Source organism: Indicator indicator, chromosome 6, assembly GCF_027791375.1.
Source record: "Indicator indicator isolate 239-I01 chromosome 6, UM_Iind_1.1, whole genome shotgun sequence".
Taxonomy (NCBI): Eukaryota; Metazoa; Chordata; class Aves; order Piciformes; family Indicatoridae; genus Indicator; species Indicator indicator.
This window is the reverse complement of record NC_072015.1, coordinates 39,320,789-39,340,399: the sequence shown is the minus strand read 5'-3', so window position 1 is coordinate 39,340,399 and position 19,611 is coordinate 39,320,789. Positions and strand designations below refer to the sequence as shown.

Sequence of the window (19,611 nt, the reverse complement as noted above, 5' to 3'; positions counted from 1 at the left end):
AGCTACAACATCCATCCTGTCATAATTTTTTATCTTTTGAAGAACACTATTAATAAAATTTTGGATTGTTCTGTATTACTTTATTGCAATTTAAAACTGTGACAAGCATACAGTCACAAAGTCTTCCCTGCTTACTTGTGATATATCTTGCTACAAATCTTTTAGTGGCAATTTATGGAAAAATGGTAGTAAAATTGAAAACTCTCTTTACGTTCATGTTCTAACAATCTAACACACCAGTAATCCAGGTAGATATCATTTAAATTTCCTTCACTGTCTGAGAATCACTGTGTATTCTCATTTATTGCTTGCTGTCCAATGCCCTTATGCCTTTTATACTGTAACGTCCAACAGCAATAGGTCTATAATACTTGCACATCTCTAAGGACCCTTCCAACCTAAGCCATTCTGATTATGTACTTAAGAAATAATGAATTCCCCAGGAACTTCTGTTCTGCAGCATTTCATGTCTGTATGCATTGCATGGAATTTCAAATCACAACAAGAACCAACAAGCTCTTGTGAGTACTGCGTCCAGTTCTGGAGCCCCTGTTACAGGAAAGATCTGGAGTTGGTGGAATGTGTCCAGAGAAGGGCCATGAGGATGAGCAGAGGGATGGAGCTCCTCTGTTATGAGGACAGACTGAGAGAGTTGGGGCTGTTCAGTCTGGAGAAGAGAAGGCTCTGAGGAGGCCTTTTTGTGGCTTTCCAATATTTTAAGGGGGCTCCAAGAAAACTGGGCAGGGACTTTTTAGAATATCAGATAGTGATAGGACTAGGGGGACAAAATTAGAAATGGGTAAATTCAGATTGGATGTTGGGAAGAAGTTTTTCACCATGAGGGTGATGAGACACTGGAACAGTTTGCCCAGGGAGGTAATAGAAGCCTCATGCCTGGAGGTTTTTGCAGCCAGGCTGGATGTGGCTGTGAGCAACCTGCTGTAGTGTGAGGTGTCCCTGCCCATGGCAGAGGGGTTGGAACTGGATGATCCTTGAGGCCACTTCCAACCCTAACAATTCTATGATTCTAAGTTCCTATGTTCCAATGAAATAAAAATAAACACATACTGCTTTGGGTCCATTGAATGATTTTGATTCAATATTTCATTCCAATGTTTTTGTTTCAATATCTCATGTCAATGAACTTAATTTTAGTGCACTTAGTTCTTTAACATGGCAACTGAGTTGAAAGATCACAGCATCACACTATCACAGTATATCAGAGGTTGGAAGGGACCTCAAGAGATCATCAGGTCCAACCCCCCTGCCAGAGCAGGATCACCCAGGGTAGTCTGCACAGGAAGGCATCCAGGTGGGTTTGGAAACTCTCCAGAGAATGAGACTCCACAACCTCCTGGGAGAGCCTGTTCCAGTGCTCCATCCAGCCCCTAACCTGTCCTGGTGCATGTTGCTATTTCTCCCCAGGTGTAGGACCCTGCACTTGTCCTTATTAAACTTCATGAGGTTTGCCTGCACCCAGGCAGGCAAACGTGACCCTGTCCAGGTCACGTTGGATGCTGCACAGCCTGACAGGTGTCAGCCAACCCCCCCAGTTTTGTATCATCAGGAACTTGCTGAGGGTACTCTCAATCCCCTCAGCCAGGTCATTGATAAAGATAAACCAAATTTAGCTTTATTCCTTAAGTAGAAACTCAAAACCACTGGACATGGTACATCTACTTTAGCTTTTAAATAATCAGAGACTTTTTTTTTTGATACAGGGCCAGAATTTCTTCTTCCCTTCAAGCCTTCCATCCTTAGGAAATTCAGAAGATGACTCCTGACTCACTGAGTCCTGGTGTTTCCCATGGGCAATATATCATGTGATCTCATTCAGAAACTAACCTGCAGGTTCCTTTGGATGTCCTTGTTGCTTAAACCCAAATGCATCTGACAGGCTCCTGTGTTGCAGAAGCAGCCTGTGCGAAGCTGTATGTTGTAGAGACTGGCCATCTTGTCCACCTTCCCAATTCAGCAGGAGATAAGGCATAAGAGAAGAACAAAACCCAGACATTTTGAGGTTGTGGTAAGCAACACACAACATTTTAAAGGTACAGTTCAATTGGAGGTACATTATTTCTCTAAATTCTTAACTGTAGCTTTTAGCTTTCCCATAAAACTTTGGTATTTTTCAACCTTGTTATATATAAAAAAAAGAAAAAAAGCAAACAGTAGTGGAAGCAGAAATTATTTCCTTGGTATTGAGAGACACTGCACACAACACATACACACACACAAAGAGAGCATAGCAGTTCAGGTCCTTATCCTATTAATGATACACCTTTAATTTTAAATATGTGAATAGGCTCATTTGTGTCAGTAGTGCTGACTACAGGCCTGCAAACGAGTGGCATTAAGTGTCTTTACAGAACTGTCACCTACCACTGCATCTGCAGAGAGGAAGAAAGGCCTGGGGCACCTTTTAAATCAGCTAAAAACCCCCCCTTGTTTTCCAAGGATCTGAAACTGCAAGTCCTCATTACAGAAACTGTACCTGTGGGATTTTGGTGCACAAGCGCTTGAAGAATCAGCCTGCCCAGGTGAGCGATGCCATCTGACAGGGCAGGGACTAAACTCAAATACCTCCTTGAGTCTTCTACATGTGACCACCTGGGTCCACTAATTCCCTGGTGCACTTTTTCCTCATGTTGTGCTGGTTTTCATTGCAAAACATGAACTGGCAGAATCATAGAATCATAGAATCAATAAGGTTGGAAAAGACCTCAGAGATCATCAAGTCCAACCTATCACCCAGCACCTCATGACTAACTAAACCATGGCACCAAGTGCCACGTCCAATCCTTTTGTGAACACCTCCAGGGATGGTGACTCCACCACCTCCCTGGGCAGCACATTCCAATGGGAAATTACTCTTTCTGGGAAGAACTTTCTTCTCACCTCAAACCTAAACTTCCCCTGGCACAGCTTGAGACTGTGTCCTCTTGTTCTGGTGCTGGTTGCCTGGGAGAAGAGACCAACCCCCACCTAGCTACAACCTCCCTTCAGGTACTTGTAGAGAACAATAACATCACCCCTGAGCCTCCTCTTCACCAGGCTAAACACCCCCAGCTCCCTCAGCCTCTCCTCATAGGGTTTGTGTTCCAGACCCCTCCCCAGCTTTGTTGCCCTTCTCTGGACACGTTCCAGTCCCTCAACATCTCTCTTGAATTGAGGAGCCCAGAACTGGACACAGGACTCAAGGTGTTGCCTGACCAGTGCTGAGTACAGGGGGAGAATGACTTCCCTGCTCCTGCTGGCCACACTATTCCTGATGCAGGCCAGGATGCCATTGGCCTTCTTGGCTACCTGGGCACACTGCTGGCTCATGTTCAGCTGCTGTCAATCAGTATCCCCAGGTCCCTTTCTGCCTGGCTGCTCTCCAGCCACTCTGTCCCCAGCCTGTAGCTCTGCATGGGGTTGTTGTGGCCAAAGTGCAGCACCTGGCACTTGTCGAATGCCAGCATGTTGGACTCTGACCATCTCTCCAGTCTGTCAAGGTCCCTCTGGAGACCCCTCTTACCCTCTAACAGATCAACACCTGAAATACAATACTTGACAACAAACTGGCATGAATAAATAATGTGAAGGAGTGAGAAAAACTGCAAAGGTAATAGAAGCCTAAGCCTATATGTGCCTTGGAAGGAGACACACATATGCATGCACTCACAGGATGGCATTGCAGAGAATAGATAAGGATGGTCATGGTTTCATGACACAGCTAAGAAACAACAAAAGGACACCGTGGGGATCCTCTTAGCACAGCTAAGAAAATGTGGAAGCACACCAAAGGGATCTGAAAATGCTTTGTGTTGATTTTGAAAAGTAACAACAGCAGCTGGTAGGGTCCGCTGAGTAGGTACAGCTAAGGTTATTTCTTTAACAACATGTGATGATAATTCATGCTCAGGAGTAGAGGAAAGGACAGGCAGATGGACAGAAAGGTACCAAGAAAGCTAGCACATCCTATCTGTATTCACGGGCTTCTAGAACAACCTTGCACAACCTGTATTAATCTCCCTGTGCTCTCATTCCTCTCCTGGAGAGCTGGGAGCTTTGAAAATAACCATGCTGCAGTCTGAAACCATGCCAGTGACACAACCCTCCTTGCAGGGAGCTCAGGATCAGCTAAGCATAGAGTGACAGCTCAGCATAAAGGTGCAAGAAGGGAAGTGTCAACCATCTCTAAACACTTTTCTAACTGTGAGCTTATGCTTTGTCTGCCTGAGGTACCAAATTAACCATTTCATCTAACTTTTCTAACTGGCTTAATCTCTATTTAATCTCTCTTAATCTCTATGAAGAGAGACTGAGATCCCTGGGGCTGTTTAGTCTGGAGAAGGGAAGACTGAGAGGAGATCTGATCAATGCCTATCAATATCTGAGGGGTGGGTGTCAAGTGGAGGGGGCCAGTGTCTTTTTGGGGGTTCACAGTGCTAAGACAAGGAACAATGGGTTCCAACTTGAACATAGAGGATTTCATCTCAACATGAGGAGAAACTTCTTTACAGTGAGGGTAATGGAGCACTGGAACAGGCTGCCCAGGGTGGGATTGTGGAGTCTCCTTGTCTGGAGCCTTTCCAACCCCACCTGGATGCATTCCTGTGTGGACTACCCTAAGTGATTCTGCTCTGGCAGAGGGGTTGGAACTGATGATCCCTTGAGGTCCCTTCCAACATCTGATATACTGTAATATTGTGATATTTTTTTTTAAACATAAATTCACTTTGTACAGGATAATAGCCTAATAAATTTAGCAAATACTTTCTGGTACAATTCAGTCTCTCTTCTGTTTCTTATCTTCTGACATCATCAATCTTCTGATGTTACCTTGTATTCTGACATCTGTGATGGTTTAAAACTGTTCTTTTTAATTTTTCTACTCAAAGTTCAAGCAGAGAAAGTGAAAGAATGTAAATAAATCACTATTGGGTGTAAGGAAGCAAAATAATGATTATTCTAAACACTTCCATTGGAGAAAGAGAAATGTTTAAGAACCACTACTCAAAACAAAGTTGGGGCAGTCAGAGTCTGAGTTCTCAACTTGCTGGGCTTCTGTCTGGCTGCTTCTTCTTCTTTTCTGGCTGAAGACAACACACTGACCTTGGCAAGCTAAGTCTAACAGCCTCTCTGCTTCTTAACTCTCTGCCTTCTGCCAGGGGAGTCTGGGTCCTTCTGGCCTAGGGGAGAGGCCCCTTGGGAGGTCCCCTCAGGGGAAGCAAAGGGAGCTTGGTTGTGCTTTTCTGTTGATCGTACATATTTGTAAATGTTGTGAATTGTGTCTATTTGTACATATTCATTGCATTTTATCCTAGGTTGTAGTTTTGCTTGTAAATACAGCTTTCATTTGCTTCCAGACTGAGCTAGCCTGGTCATTATCAGTGGGGGGATTTCAGCTCTCACTCTGTTAGAATACAACATCTCTGAGTCGGGCACAAGGTACTCCACACAAAAACGTGCTGTATGCACGGAAGAAATCCTACACCACTATAACGCACTAAATATGTTCTGTCCCACTAGTTCAGTTCAAAATGGTTCAGTTCTCAAGCAGAGATACAATCAAAACAGCTTCGTATATCCAGACTTGGAAAGCAAAGAATAGAACCAGCCCTGAGAGTCCTATGCATGATTAATGCCTTGGAGAATATCCTGTGCTCAAAGCATGTTTCTCAAATCAAAGTTACAGTAAAAGGCATCTGTTGAGAAAGGCTGTTGTGGGGTCATTAGCTTTGTTTTGCCAGAAGACTTCAGTCTGGGAACAGTGACATTTTCTTGACTTCTTTTTCATTTAGATGAGAAAAGTTGTCATCCTGGCATAATGTGGCTTGTCATGGTGCTAGTGACTCAGGGGTGGAGCTATCCTTCTGTTAATGATGGCAAGCAAGGGAAAAATGATGACAGATCCTTCACTACTGAATTCATACAGAGTTTGGGCTTGTTTTTGCACTGTACAAAGGAAAAAAAAAACAACCCTGAAAATATTTTTTAATTTTCATTTTTGTTTTTTGAACTATCATGCCTGGGCCAGCCTTGTTTGTAAAAGTGCATGTAGTGTAATGAAGCTTCCCTGACTGAACTGAAAGTAGTTGCTAGATGATGATGATGATGATGATGATGATGATGATGATGATGATGATGATGATGATGATGATGGTGATGATGATGATGATGATTACTTAAAAAAAAATTGTCAAATAAACTATTACCATTCTTTAATGAAGAATAATTTCATTCTAGCCATCTGACCTAATACCCTTCCTAATTTAACACTTTTAATTGTGATATATATCAATCTGTACTGTAGACAAAGATTAATGATACAGAAAATTGCATGAACATTAGAGGAATACAAGGAATTGTGGTTCAGGGGAACATAGATAAGTCATCCACAAATTTAGTATTAATTGAATTCTGTTCTCACCAGAACTCTTAATTAATTGAATTCTTATTAATTGAATTCTGTTCTCACCATTGTCTTGCAAACAATGACATGAAGTGAAGAATCGGTAAGGACAGCATAGCAAAATCTACCTGACCCTTGAATGCATGCTTGAATTTTCCTTGGAAATATGCTTCAATTTATCTGGTATTTTGTTTCATCCTAGAAATATGCTACTTGGGGACTTTGTTTCTCTCTGCAGTGTTACCACATAGCAAAACAATTAGAACATAAAACATCTGTTACAGTTATTTCAAGGAAATAAAGTTTATTTAGATAAAGCACATCTTTAAATTTGCCATAAGGAGCAATAATGTGAATGGAGCTCAGGCTTATGAAATACAGAATGCTGCAGCTGACTTTTTGGGAGCTAGGAACATGTTCATCAACGAAGGCACAAAAGCATGAATGCTAATGGTAAGTACAGGACTTAATGTACTCCAATTGTAAGCTTTGGTGATTCTCTGCATCTGGTATTTGAAACTATTGTGCCCTGGTCTTTCAGAGTTTAAAGATTACAATGAATTTGCAAAACACATGCAGAAATCTTGCATCCTTTTTACTGATTTCACTCAGTGAGGACATAGAATCAACCAGGTTGGAAGAGACCTCCAAGATCATCCAGTCCAACCTATCACCCAGCCCTAGCCAATCAACCAGACCATGGCACTAAGTGCCTCATCCAGGCTTCTCTTGAACATCTCCAGGGACAGAGACTCCACCACCTTCCTGGGCAGCCCATTCCAATAGGCAACCTCTGTGAAGAACTTCCTCCTCACATCCAGCCTATACCTCCCCTGGCACAGCTTGAGACTGTGTCCCCTCCTTCTGCTGCTGCTTGCCTGGGAGAAGAGCCCAACCCCCACCTGGCTACAACCTCCCTTCAGGTAGTTGTAGACAGCAATGAGGTCTGCCCTGAGCCTCCTCTTCACCAGGCTAAACACCCCCAGCTCCCTCAGCCTCTCCTCATAGGGTTTGTGTTCCAGACCCCTCACCAGCCTCATTGCCCTTCTCTGGACACGTTCCAGTACCTCCACATCTCTCTTGAATTGAGGAGCCCAGAACTGGACACAGGACTCAAGGTGTGGCCTGACCAGTGCTGAGTACATGGTAATAAAGCTATCACAACTTCTTAGAGTTCCATTTGCCCCTCAGAGATCCTTTGCATTCATCACTTTCAGATCCTCCTGACTGTGGGCCAACCCCTGTAGATTACTTCACATCCCAACACTTCTGATGTCAGATCATTTTGATTTTTGACAAGCAAAAGGTGCTTTTCACACTTCCAGACTTTAATCTGAAAGTTTAGTGAAGTTATGTGAATGAAGTTAATCTAAATCCATTTTTAAAGTAAGTTCGGTTTTGGTTTTGTTGTTCCTTAGGGAGATAACTTTTTTTTAAGCACATTTAGCTTCCTTTAGAGTTGTCAGACTGGCCAAATGCTCACAGTCAGGGCTTTTTTTCATAGTGCTCTAGCTGGTAAATACTATCATAATTTATATATTGTTTTAATAGAAAAATATTAAGGTGAAGCATCTTTTTCCCCCTGGTTTTAAAGCATTTCTCTACAACAGTCCCTCTTGGATATGTGGTATTTTACCTCACACTCAGAAACTAGACAGCTCTAAAAGAGTATGATGCAGATTGTTATGGTTTGAGGCTGGGTGCCTTTAAGAACCATGAAGTTACAGACCTCCAGAGGCTAGAAAGGTCCAGGAGTTGGACAGAAAATTGCAATCTTTTTTTATTTCATTCCCATAAGATCTGCATCTCCATAAAAACAAACAGCACAAGATGTTCTCCCCCTTTGTTCCCCCTTTCCCTTTCTGTCTCTCCTTGCTGGCTGGCTCCCTTATCTTTGCATGGGAGCTGAGTCTCAAGTGGCCTGGCTGGGGCCTGAAGATGGTGAGCTGGATTTTAGCTGTGTCACTCAGGTTTGGCAAATGGGGAGGGGAGGGGTAGAGAGGTATGGGGGAAGGGGATGGGGAGAGTGCATTTCAGGCCTGGGGGTTTGGCCTGGTTTGGTGGAGGTTGGGGCAAATTTGGCTTACTGGGCTTCTGTGTTAAGCCCAGGCTATGGATCTTGTGTATTTTATCTTGTTTTGCACTGTAGTATGTAGTTTATGACTAGCACTTCCATTTATACTTCCCAATCCAATCCTTGTGTGGAGTATTTTCCTTAACTCCTTTGAGAAGAGTTAGAGAGCCTGTCTTACTCTTTAAACTGAGACACAGATGTCTCCCAGTTTCCCATTCTGTGTCACACAGCTGCACCAGTGACTTCTCTGCCTTTGCTACATGACTGACTGCTGCTGTCTATTTGCTTCAGAGCCTCTGTGGTGGTCAGCTGAAAGATGAAAGCCTTTCTCTGCCTTCAGGTTCCCTCAAAATACATCTGAGAATGAGGTCTACTGTAGGTAGATACATACTAAGTGATAGTAAATATTTACAATCAGCAGATAGTTTTGCATTATTTCTAATCAATTAAGTAGAAAGCTTTCACTAAGAAGGATGGATTCTTCAGGACCCCTTACTGAAGGTATTCCCATAGGATCCCATTCTGTAGCTCTTATTCAAGCAAGTGCTTTTTACTTGTGCATGTTCTTTTATTGAGTATTGCAAGAATTATTCATGTCACTAAAGGAACTTTTTATAACAGATGATGAAGCATCCCCCCCCCCCAAAAAAAAAAAAAAACAACCCTCAAATCACATCAACCAATACTGGCAGGTAGTCTTGTTCAGAGCAATTTTTTTGTGTGATGAATTTGCTCATTATGAGAATTCCACCTCATACACTGATGGCTGGTTATAAAATAGGCTTCATGACAATGCTCTCCACATCCACTGGTAAATTAATTCACTGATTCATGGCATGGAATTGGAAAGAAAGTAAGCTAGCCCTTTCCGTCATCCAGCATTTGACTGTGGAATGTTGTTGCTGATGCAAATGCATATTTCATCTTGTTTAATGCAATTTAATAAGAAGTAGGTCAGAAGAAAAAAAAAATAAATCAGTACTGGTTTCCAAGTTGCTTAGTAGGACAAAAAAGGCATTTAGGCTGAGTTGCCATATACTTAAACTGGTTTAACTGCATGATCTCCTGCAAGAGTGGCATTTTTTCCCCATCACAGTGAAAGAATTTATATGTGGGTAGGTTCCCATGGTGTTGATGAACCTGATCTTCTCCTTCTTATGTCTCTAGCTGTTGACAATGGGTTAAACTAATGGGAGTTGTGGATGTAAATCTCTCTTCAGTCTATAACTATTCATCACTGACTGTGATCATAGAATCAGAGAATTGTTAGGGTTGGAAGGGACCTCAAGGATCATCCAGTTCCAACCCCCCTTGCCATGGGCAGGGACACCTCACACTACAGCAGGTTGCTCACAGCCACATCCAGCCTGGCTGCAAAAACCTCCAGGAATGAGGCTTCCACCACCTCCGTGGACAACCTGTGCCAGTGTCTCACCACCCTCACGGGGAAGAATTTCTTCCTAACATCCAATCTGAATCTACCTACTTCTAGTTTTGTTCCATTCCCCCCAGTCCTAATGTTACCTGACACCCTAAAAAGTACCTCCCTAGCTTTCTTGTAGGCCCCCTTCAGATACTGGAAGGCCACAATAAGGTCTCTTCCTCAAAACCCCTTTGGTACTGAAATCTGCTGAAATTGCCAAACTCAGTTCCTGACTTATCAGGAACTTTGCAGTTGATGTGATAATTTTCTCTGCTGGTTTCAAAGACAGGCAAACATCAAGTAAAATTGGGTGGGAAAGAAGTAAGACAGAAATATCAGCATAATTCAGGATGTGTGGGTTGGCACTCTGCAGGAGTTCTAATTCAGAAAATGCCATACACATAGCAAACTTCAGGTCCTCCATGACTAAGGACCAACAATAACTTTATATCCTGTACTCAGCTCTGGTTGGGCCACACCTTGAGTCCTGTGTCCAGTTCTGGGCTCCTCAATTTAAGAAAGATATTGAGATACTTGAACATATCCAGAGAAGGGCAACGAGGCTGGGGAGGGGTCTGGAGCACAGCGCTGTGAGGAGAGGCTGAGGGAGCTGGGGGTGTTTAGCCTGGAGAAGAGGAGGCTCAGGGCAGACCTCATTGCTGTCTACAACTACCTGAAGGGAGGTTGTAGCCAGGTGGGGGTTGGTCTCTTCTCCCAGGCAACCAGCACCAGAACAAGAGGACACAGTCTCAAGCTGTGCCAGGGGAAGTTTAGATTTGAGGTGAAGAGAAAGTTCTTCCCAGAAAGAGCAATTGCCCATTGGAATGTGCTGCCCAGGGAGGTGGTGGAGTCACCATCCCTGGAGGTGTTCACAAAAGGATTGGATGTGGCACTTGAAGCCCTGGTTTAGTTAGTCATGAGGTGTTGGGTGATATGTTGGACTTGATGATCTCTGAGGTCTTTTCCAACCTTGTTGATTCTATGATTCTATATTTCTGTGGTCTAGAAAGTAGAATATACTTTAGAGATGGGGTGGCTATAAGGAAGAAATGAAGCAGAGTCTTTATTGTTAATGCACGACCATAAATTTTCTAGTTTTCAAAATTATTTTTTTTTCCTCTTTGTAGTATATGTGGTAAATAAATTAGGGTTTGGACTTATCTAAAACTTAAATAAACTTCATGAGTCCAAGACTCGTCTATTTGAAACTAAACAGTCTGAGGAGCAGGCTAAACCCCTTTGTTTTCTTGGATTTGGCATCTCTGTGGCCACATGGCATTTCATTTTAGCTTGTTCTTTTTAAAAAAAAAATTGTATTCAGTGATAATGGAAGTGTGGTTTGCTAAAATGACTCAGGGCAAGGACAGATTGTGGGAAGAAAAGCAAAGCAAAGCAACCAAAGTCCTCTGTGGCTTCCGAGCCCTGACTTCGACAGAGCTTTTTCTTGTGAGTGATAGAAAAAGGTCTGCATCTCATTGTGCATCCCTAGCTATTTGGTTGGCTAAAGGCTTTGAGTCAGACTGGTACTAGTCAGAGGAGTAGACATCAGAGGCAAACAAGATAGAAGACTAAGGCATAACTCATCACAAGAAGGGTTAAAGGGGATCGGAGCAGACTAACAAAAATGCGCAGTGAATGATACTGAAAATCTGCTGACAGAGATTTAATTCATGTCTCAGTCAAAACCCTTTCCACCTTTTCCTCTTTCTCTTGCATCACTTAAATCCTCTTTTGTCTGTATTTATCCACTGAAAACAGGGATAACAGATCAAAGGGAGCTTGGATTGTTAAGATTCCATGACGGACTGTGTTGAAATATTACTTTAATTACATCCATACAGGGGGCTGTACAGGACTTGTGTGGGGGACAGGAAGATGCAAGTAAGGTCACACAGAAGGTGGAGCTAGACTGTCTTTGTCTTCAAAAGATTTAGATGGTGAACTGAAACTGCACATTGCCCACATTCAGAAGCAGCTTATCCACTTTTACCGAGAAGAAGAAGAAAGAAGCCCAGCAGAGGATGTGAAAAGTGTAGAGCTTTTGCTGTTACCATGGGGTTTCTTTTCACATTTCTCTGTGTAAAAGAGTCTTTCATTTAGAGCCACACTTGGCTCTTGTTACTAAACAGAAAATATTTAGACTCAGTCATTCATCAGAGATTCTTTCACTGGAACAACGATGAGGATTTTTGTTTTCTCTCCTTTTCAGTTTCCTTAGCAACATGCAAGGACACTCCAGAGAAGCAGTGTCAGGCAGCAGTCTGGGCTTTCACGGAGCTTTCTAACCTTGACCAGGTTGATCAGTATAATTGCAGACATGTTCAAGAGTCCTATCTCACATACACCTTTGTCCCCCCACAATGAGATGTTACAGAAACAACTCAGCATGTATTTTGCCACCACTTCCTTGGCAAGAAGAGAGCTTTAGTGTCTACTGACTAGGCATGCTGTTATCACACTGAGGCTCTCACCTTGAGTACTCTGTCCAGTTCTAGGGCCCTCAGTTTAAGAAAGATGTTGAGTTGCTCAAATGTGTCCAGAGAAGGGTAACAAAGCTGGGGAGGGGTCTGGAGCACAGCCCTGTGAGGAGAGGCTGAAGGAGCTGGGGCTGTATAGCCTGAAGAAGAGGAGGCTCAGGGGAGACCTTATTGCTGTCTACAACTGCCTGAAGGGAGGCAACCAGTGACAGAACAAGACGACACAGTCTCAAGCTGTGTCAGGGGAGGTTGGGGCTGGATGTTAGGAAGAAATTCTTCCCAGAAAGAGAGATTGGCCATTGGAATGTGCTGCCCAGGGTGGTGGTGGAGTCACTGTCCCTGAGAGTGTTTAAAATAAGACTGGATGAGGCCATGGTTTAGTTGATTAGATGGTGTTGGGTGATAGTTTGGACTTGATGATCTCAAAGGTCTTTTCCAACCTGGTTAGTTCTGTGATTCTGTGAGTACACCATCTCCTAATGCCCACTCAGTAATCCCCCCTCTAGAGAGCTGCTTGTTGTAAGGGCTGGTGTTCAGTGGCTAGTGCCACTGGAAGCAGAGATCCAGATTGTAATGGCATTTCTTGCCAGTTTGAAGCAATAAGGCATCACTTATTGGCAAGGCAGTGTGGTTTGCTGCATTGCTGCTATCTCCCTACTTACCAGACATTTACAGTGCAATTGGAAACTAATTGGAAGCATGGAAATTAGTGGAAGTTCAATAGGAATCTTCACAGCAATATTTTTCTCTTTGGAGTCCTGTTTGCATTCTTAATGTGCTGCTCCATCTGCCATCTCCGGCTTCCTGAAATCGATGACTAAATCTATAGCTGAAATCAATAATGAATAATCACTCCAGAAATTTTGAGGTAGCTATTGGGAAGATGGCCAAAAATCCCATTAAGCATGTTAAGAACTTTTTTATCTCCCTGAGTCATCAGAATAAATATAATGAGGGGATATGCTTCTAAAAGCATTAGTGTAAGTGACTCAAAGTTGTTGGACTGTCCCTGCACAGATATCCTTAGCTGGAATTAACAAATGCTGCTGCTCTTCACCTGCAGAACTGAATGATTGTTTCACCACAAAAGTAAAGAGTAACAGATGGAAAAAATATAAAAGGATTAAGGTTTGAAGAACAACAAAGATCACTTGCTTAAAAACTTTCCATGAAGATTTGTTTCACATAGATTAAATAAAGTAGAAATTATCCCTCATTGTTGCTTAACTGCAAACCGCTTTTGCCTGTAGGGACACGGTATGAATTTCTAAAGAAGTCCTGGTAACTACTACCAGGCTTTGGTCAGTAATCTGATCGAACTGACCTGCTAACAGCATCCTGTGAAATGCTGTAGCTCCTTGTTTCCCACTTTCCACCTATATACCAGTGCTCCAGTGCACTGGAATTGATCTACCACAGAGACTGAGGGCACCATCTAAGACAGAAAAAAACCAATTACTTTAAGAAATTTACCCTCTGCAGGTATTGCACAGTCCCTTTATCATGTAACAATAACTAGTGATGTTAATATGTATTCAACCAGATGTGTGTATATACAAATGCATACATCACTTGAGAGATTTGCCAATATTTAACATATTTCCACTTCAGCTCCTGTGAGGTTAGAATATGTGGGGGAAAGAGACACTAAATCCTTCAAGGCAATGCTCAAAGACTACAGAAGAAGGAGGAGATTTCACCTGGCCATTGTCAGGTCCTGGTTACTAATCTAGGTAAGCAATTTATTAACACATCACTGAAGAAAAAGGAAGCTCTCACTGAATCTTTCCTTACACTAACTCCGGGGAGGTTGAGATAGAAGGAAGATGGGAGAGACAGTGGGCAGAAGCCACAATAAAAGCAGTCATCAAATTGCATTATAGATTTTTACTGAAGGAACACACACTGGGAGTTATCTGCAGAGAAGTGTTGATTTTCTTTTTTTTTTTTTTTTTCTTGAGAAATGGATAAAGAAAGATGCTTGAAGTCTAGACCTCCCTGCACTCTGTCTGGGTTGATGAGAGTGAGCCAAGACATGCTAATGTAGGCTCCTAGACAAAGCTGATCATAATCTATCTAAGCAGGATTCTCAGTCTTGAGAGGCAAAACTCATCCATATGCAACACTGCAGAAGAGCCTTCCTTAAGCAAACCAAAATGTTTACATCCTCTACCTTTGGCAGCTGATTGAGGCTATAGCAGGTTGTCTATTTACACACAAGTGTGGAGTGGCAGGCAAGCAGGCTGAGACTGCTAATGGACTGATGCTTGTCCCTTTCCTGACAGGATTTTTAGGAGCCATGACAAGTATATACAGATACCAAGGGAACTTTTGCAGGTGATACAATCATAGCAGGCTACTTCTGCTTAGCTTCAGGCTCCAGGCAAAAGAAGCTGAAAAAGCAAGTTGGGAAATGGGAGCTGGTAACCCATAGCTGAAATGATGGCCATTTTTCAAAAGATAGTTATGATGGTTTGTTGACTTTTTTTTTTTTTCAGCCCATGAAACACAGTAGAAAAAAAATATTGTTTCAGAGTGAAAAAGAAAAAATGGTTAATAAGGGAAGTGCAGTTTTTCACTGCAGGCAGAAAACACCAAATTGAGAGGTATGAGCTCTCAAGGGCATAGAACTGAACAAAGGTTTCAGGTGAAATTTCATCTGCTCTCCTCCACTTCTTACCCCTTTTTCCTCTTTCAGCTCCCAAACTGACTTTGCAGAATGACATGTGGAAAGATGATACAATTATTCTGCAATTATCTACTGAATTTATGAAGAACATTTCACAGTTCTCTTCTCCCCATCAGATCAAAGAGAAAAGCTTAACATTTGCACAAAAGGTCTGCCATGGGTTGAGTTGAATCTGCAGATGTGTACTCAATGCCATGCTGCCAACATGCCAGCTTCAAAATGAAAGTGCTTGGCTGGAGTAAAGTATCACAGGGCTTGAAGCTCAGATTACAACATGAGAGGCTTCCTGCTCTGATTGTTCCTTCCAGTTTCTAGTTTCGGGTTGTTGGTCTTTGCTGCTGAGCTGGCTGATGCAGGCTTGGGTGGGGGGAACCATTTTGTTGCTGGCTTCTGCTGCTGCTTTTACTTTTGCTGAGGTAGTTGTAGAGTGTTTGATCTCATTAAACTCCTTATTTTACCCAAGAGGGGGTTTTGGTGTCATTTTCCCTTCCATCTGTGTGGGGGCAGGGGAGCTTGTGAGAGCAGGCTGTGTTAACCCAAGACAAGATCCCTCACAGCAGAGATGCTGACTTTTTTCCAAGTCTGCAAATGGAAGAGAAGACACAGCTGTGCTCTTTGACCTAATGTGTAAGAAAACTGTCTTTTTTCTTTTTTTTTTTTGGTGTGTGTATTATTATTGATGCAAATCAACATCATTCCCTTACAGCTGTTCGATCTCCTCTTTGGCATTCAAAATCCATGTGGGAAACTCACGGAGTCCTGTGCAAGGCTTTGATAGAAAAGGATGGCAAGGATGCAAACTGAAGCAGAGTCACTGCTGTCAGTGTTTCAGAGACAGGAAGGACTTGGGGATTTATAAACACATAACATTCCTAAACACTGAAGACTGCAGTTGAGATGGGATGAGATTTAACAAGGCTAAGTGCAGGGTTCTACACTTTGGCCACAACAACCCCAAGCAGTGCTACAGGCTGGGGACAGAGTGGCTGGAGAGCAGCCAGGCAGAGAGGGACCTGGGGGTACTGGTTGATAGTAGGCTGAACATGAGCCAGCAGTGTGCCCAGGTGGCCAGGAGAGCCAATGGCATCCTGGCCTGGATCAGGAATAGTGTGGCCAGCAGGACAAGGGAGGTTATTCTGCCCTGTACTCAGCACTGGCCAGGCCACACCTTGAGTCCTGTGTCCAGTTCTGGGATCTTCAATTCAAGAGAGGTGATGAGGTACTGGAACGTGTCCAGAGAAGGGCAACGAAGCTGGGGAGGGGTCTGGAACACAGACCCTATGAGGAGAGGCTGAGGGAGCTGGGGGTGTTTAGCCTGGAGAAGAGGAGGCTCAGGGGTGACCTCATTGCTGTCTACAACTACCTGAAGGGAGGTTGGAGCCAGGTGGGGGTTGGGCTCTTCTCCCAGGCAACCAGCAGCAGAACAAGGAGATACAGTCTCAAGTTGTGCCAGGGGAGGTATAGGCTGGATGTGAGGAGGAAGTTCTTCACAGAGAGGATGATTGCCCATTGGAATGTGCTGCCCAGGGAGGTGGTGGATTCTCCATCCCTGGAGATGTTCAAGAGAAGCCTGGATGAGGCACTTAGTGCCATGGTCTAGTTGATTGTCTAGGGCAGGGTGATATGTTGGACTGGATGATCTTGGAGGTCTCTTCCAAAGCTTTTGAATGACTATTGGTGTTTGGAGCCTGAAACTCCCTTTTCTTTAATTGTTTTAATCACCATCTAGAGAAAAGCAATTAAACCAGTAATTAAACTGTCAATTAAACTAATGATACATGTAGTACACAAAGCAAGTTTACTCCAAATCACAGTCTCACAGTATATATCAGAGGCTGGAAGGGACCTCAAGAGATCATCAGGTCCAAGCCCCCTGCCAGAGCAGGATCACTGAGGGTAGTCTGCACAGGAAGGCATCCAGGTGGGTTTGGAAAGTCTCCAGAGAAGGAGACTCCACAACCCCCTTGGGCAGCCTGTTCCAGTGCTCTGTCACCCTTACTGGAAAGAAGTTTCTCCTCATGTTGAGCTGAAATCTTCTATGTTCAAGTTTGAACCCATTGTTCCTTGGCTTATCACTGTGAACCACCAAAAAGAGCCTGGCCCCCTCCACTTGGCACCTACTATATCTAAACCAGTGATATCCTTCAACAAGCACAAAGAAACATTTAAATTAAAAAGCAATATCAAGTGAGCTTTCATAATTATTTCGCTCACATCTTATCACTTCTAAATCTCCAAGTGTTCTATATCATAGAATCATAGCATCATAGAATTGTTAGGGTTCGAAGAGACCTCAAGGATCATCCAGTTCCAACCCCCCTGCTATAGTCAGGGACACCTCACACTAGATCAGACTGCCCAGGACCACATCCAGCTTGAGGCTTCCACCACCTCCCTGGGCAACCTGTTCCAGTGCCTCACCACCCTCACAGGGAAAAACTTCTTCCTAACCTCCAATCTGAATCTATTTCTAGTTTTGTTCCAATCGCCCTAGTCCTATCGTTACCTGACACCCTAAAAAGTCCCTCCCCAGCTTTTTTGTAGCCTCCTTCAGATACTGGAAGTCCATTAGTGTATATCATATATATTGGGACAGGAGGCTGTCATAAACAATTCTGTCCCTGAAAGTGCAATCATGAGGTGGTTTCATTTGTGTCTCTCACTGTAATGAAATGTCTTCACTGGATCTTGAGTGTTGCACTGAATGTTTTACTCAAGGATGAACCTGAGACTGTGGCTGTTTCCTATTTGTACAACTGCCCCCATGTATGTTGGTGTTTAATCATAGAATCATAGAATCAAGAAGGTTGGAAGAGACCTCAAAGATCATCAAGTCCAACCTGTCACCCTACACCTCATGACTATCTAAGCCATGGCACCAAGTGCCACGTCCAATCCCCTCTTGAACACCTCCAGGGATGGTGACTCCACCACCTCCCTGGGCAGCACATTCCAATGGCCAACCACTCTCTCGGTGAAGATCTTTCTCCTCACCTCCAGCCTAAACTGGCACAATCTTCTTAGCTTTGGTAATTAAACTCTGACAAGAGTGAGAAATGGATTTCAGTAACAGAAGCAGGTAAGAACAGCTTTCCTTCCAGACTCTACACCATTTTTTCCTCTGCTTTCATTTTTCAGTGGCAGTGTGAAACATTCTGTATTTCACAACATGTCTTTCACATCCTAAGTATCTTGGACTTTAGTTCACAGTTTTGAATATCATGAAAATTATGTAAATCTTGAAGCTTAAATGTAAGCTTGGTATCCTCTGAAGACACTGTCTACTTATGAAGTCTTTCTTGCCAGTCTTAAATGTCTTCTGCAAGCCTACTCATAGTGTTTTATCCACAATCAGTTAATCAGATTGTCTTTTACAGGCTGCAAAATGCCTGTAAAAGCCACACTGTGTCCTCTGATAGGCAATGGGCACATAGCAATTCCCTGTCAGAAAGACAGAATTGGTGGGATGCTTGGTTATAATCACAGAGAGAGAGATTGCCCATTGGAATGGGCTGCCCAGGAAGGTGGTGGAGTCACCATCCCTGGAGACGTTCAAGAGAAGCCTGGATGAGGCACTTAGTGCCTTGGTCTGGTTGATTGGATAGGGCTGGGTGATAGGTTGGACTGGATGATCTTGGAGGTCTCTTCCAACCTGGCTGATTCTATGATTCTAAGTAACTAATTATAGATGGGGTATCATCCTTAATGGAATAGGACATTCTGTCATTTCTCTTTCAATACACTAGATGAAATACAAGCTGAGTCCATTATTAGTAGGTAAGTCAGATGGAAATGTCATCTAATTTTCCCTTCACTAAAAGTTCCCAAAAATGCTTTCTGGGAGCCTTCTGGAACTGTGTTCTCCTAACTAACTCTACCAGATTGAGTTTGAAGACTGACCACTGAATTCACATAAATGTGCAGAGTATAAACATGACCAAACTACAGGACACCATTCAATCTCTAAACCATAATGGAAGCATTGGGTTTAACTTTGATTTGAATAAATCTATCTAATTTCAGACATGCATCCAGGCAGGAAGATGAGATTATATAGTCAGTTTGAAGAAGCTCACTCTCTGATGTACATATTTTCTTTGCAACCATAAAGAAGCAGCAAATATTTTTCTCCCCAGTAAGTGCTGTAAAGATGTCTATGACAGAATTTCATTCCATAATGAAGCCAATTTTATAGATATAGAGACAGAGATATATACATACAGTAGATGCAGATATAGATATACATAATAGAGATAGAGATAGACATAGACATATAGAGATGAGATAGAGAGAGATATGAGATAGAGATATAGAGATAGAGGTAGAGGTAGAGGTAGAGATAGAGATAGAGATAGAGATAGAGATAGAGATAGAGATAGAGATAGAGGTAGAGATAGAGATAGAGATAGAGATAGAGATAGAGGAGATAGAGATGATAGAGATGATAGAGAGATAGAGATGAGAGAGAGGTAGAGATGAGATAGAGATAGAGATGATAGATATAGAGATGATAGAGAGATATAGAGATATAGAGATAGAGATAGAGAT

At 42.9% G+C, this 19,611-nt stretch overlaps 1 protein-coding gene across 1 annotated transcript in view; it reads right to left on the bottom strand.

Annotated features, from left to right (window-relative positions):
• The window catches only part of MOCOS (molybdenum cofactor sulfurase), a 238,669-nt gene that overhangs the window by 49,192 nt on the left and 169,866 nt on the right, over nucleotides 1–19,611 (bottom strand). Inside the window, exon 7 of the mRNA XM_054381619.1 lies at nucleotides 1,846–1,962. Coding sequence (XP_054237594.1) covers nucleotides 1,846–1,962 — 117 coding nt within the window. The remainder of the gene's footprint in view (nucleotides 1–1,845; nucleotides 1,963–19,611) is intronic.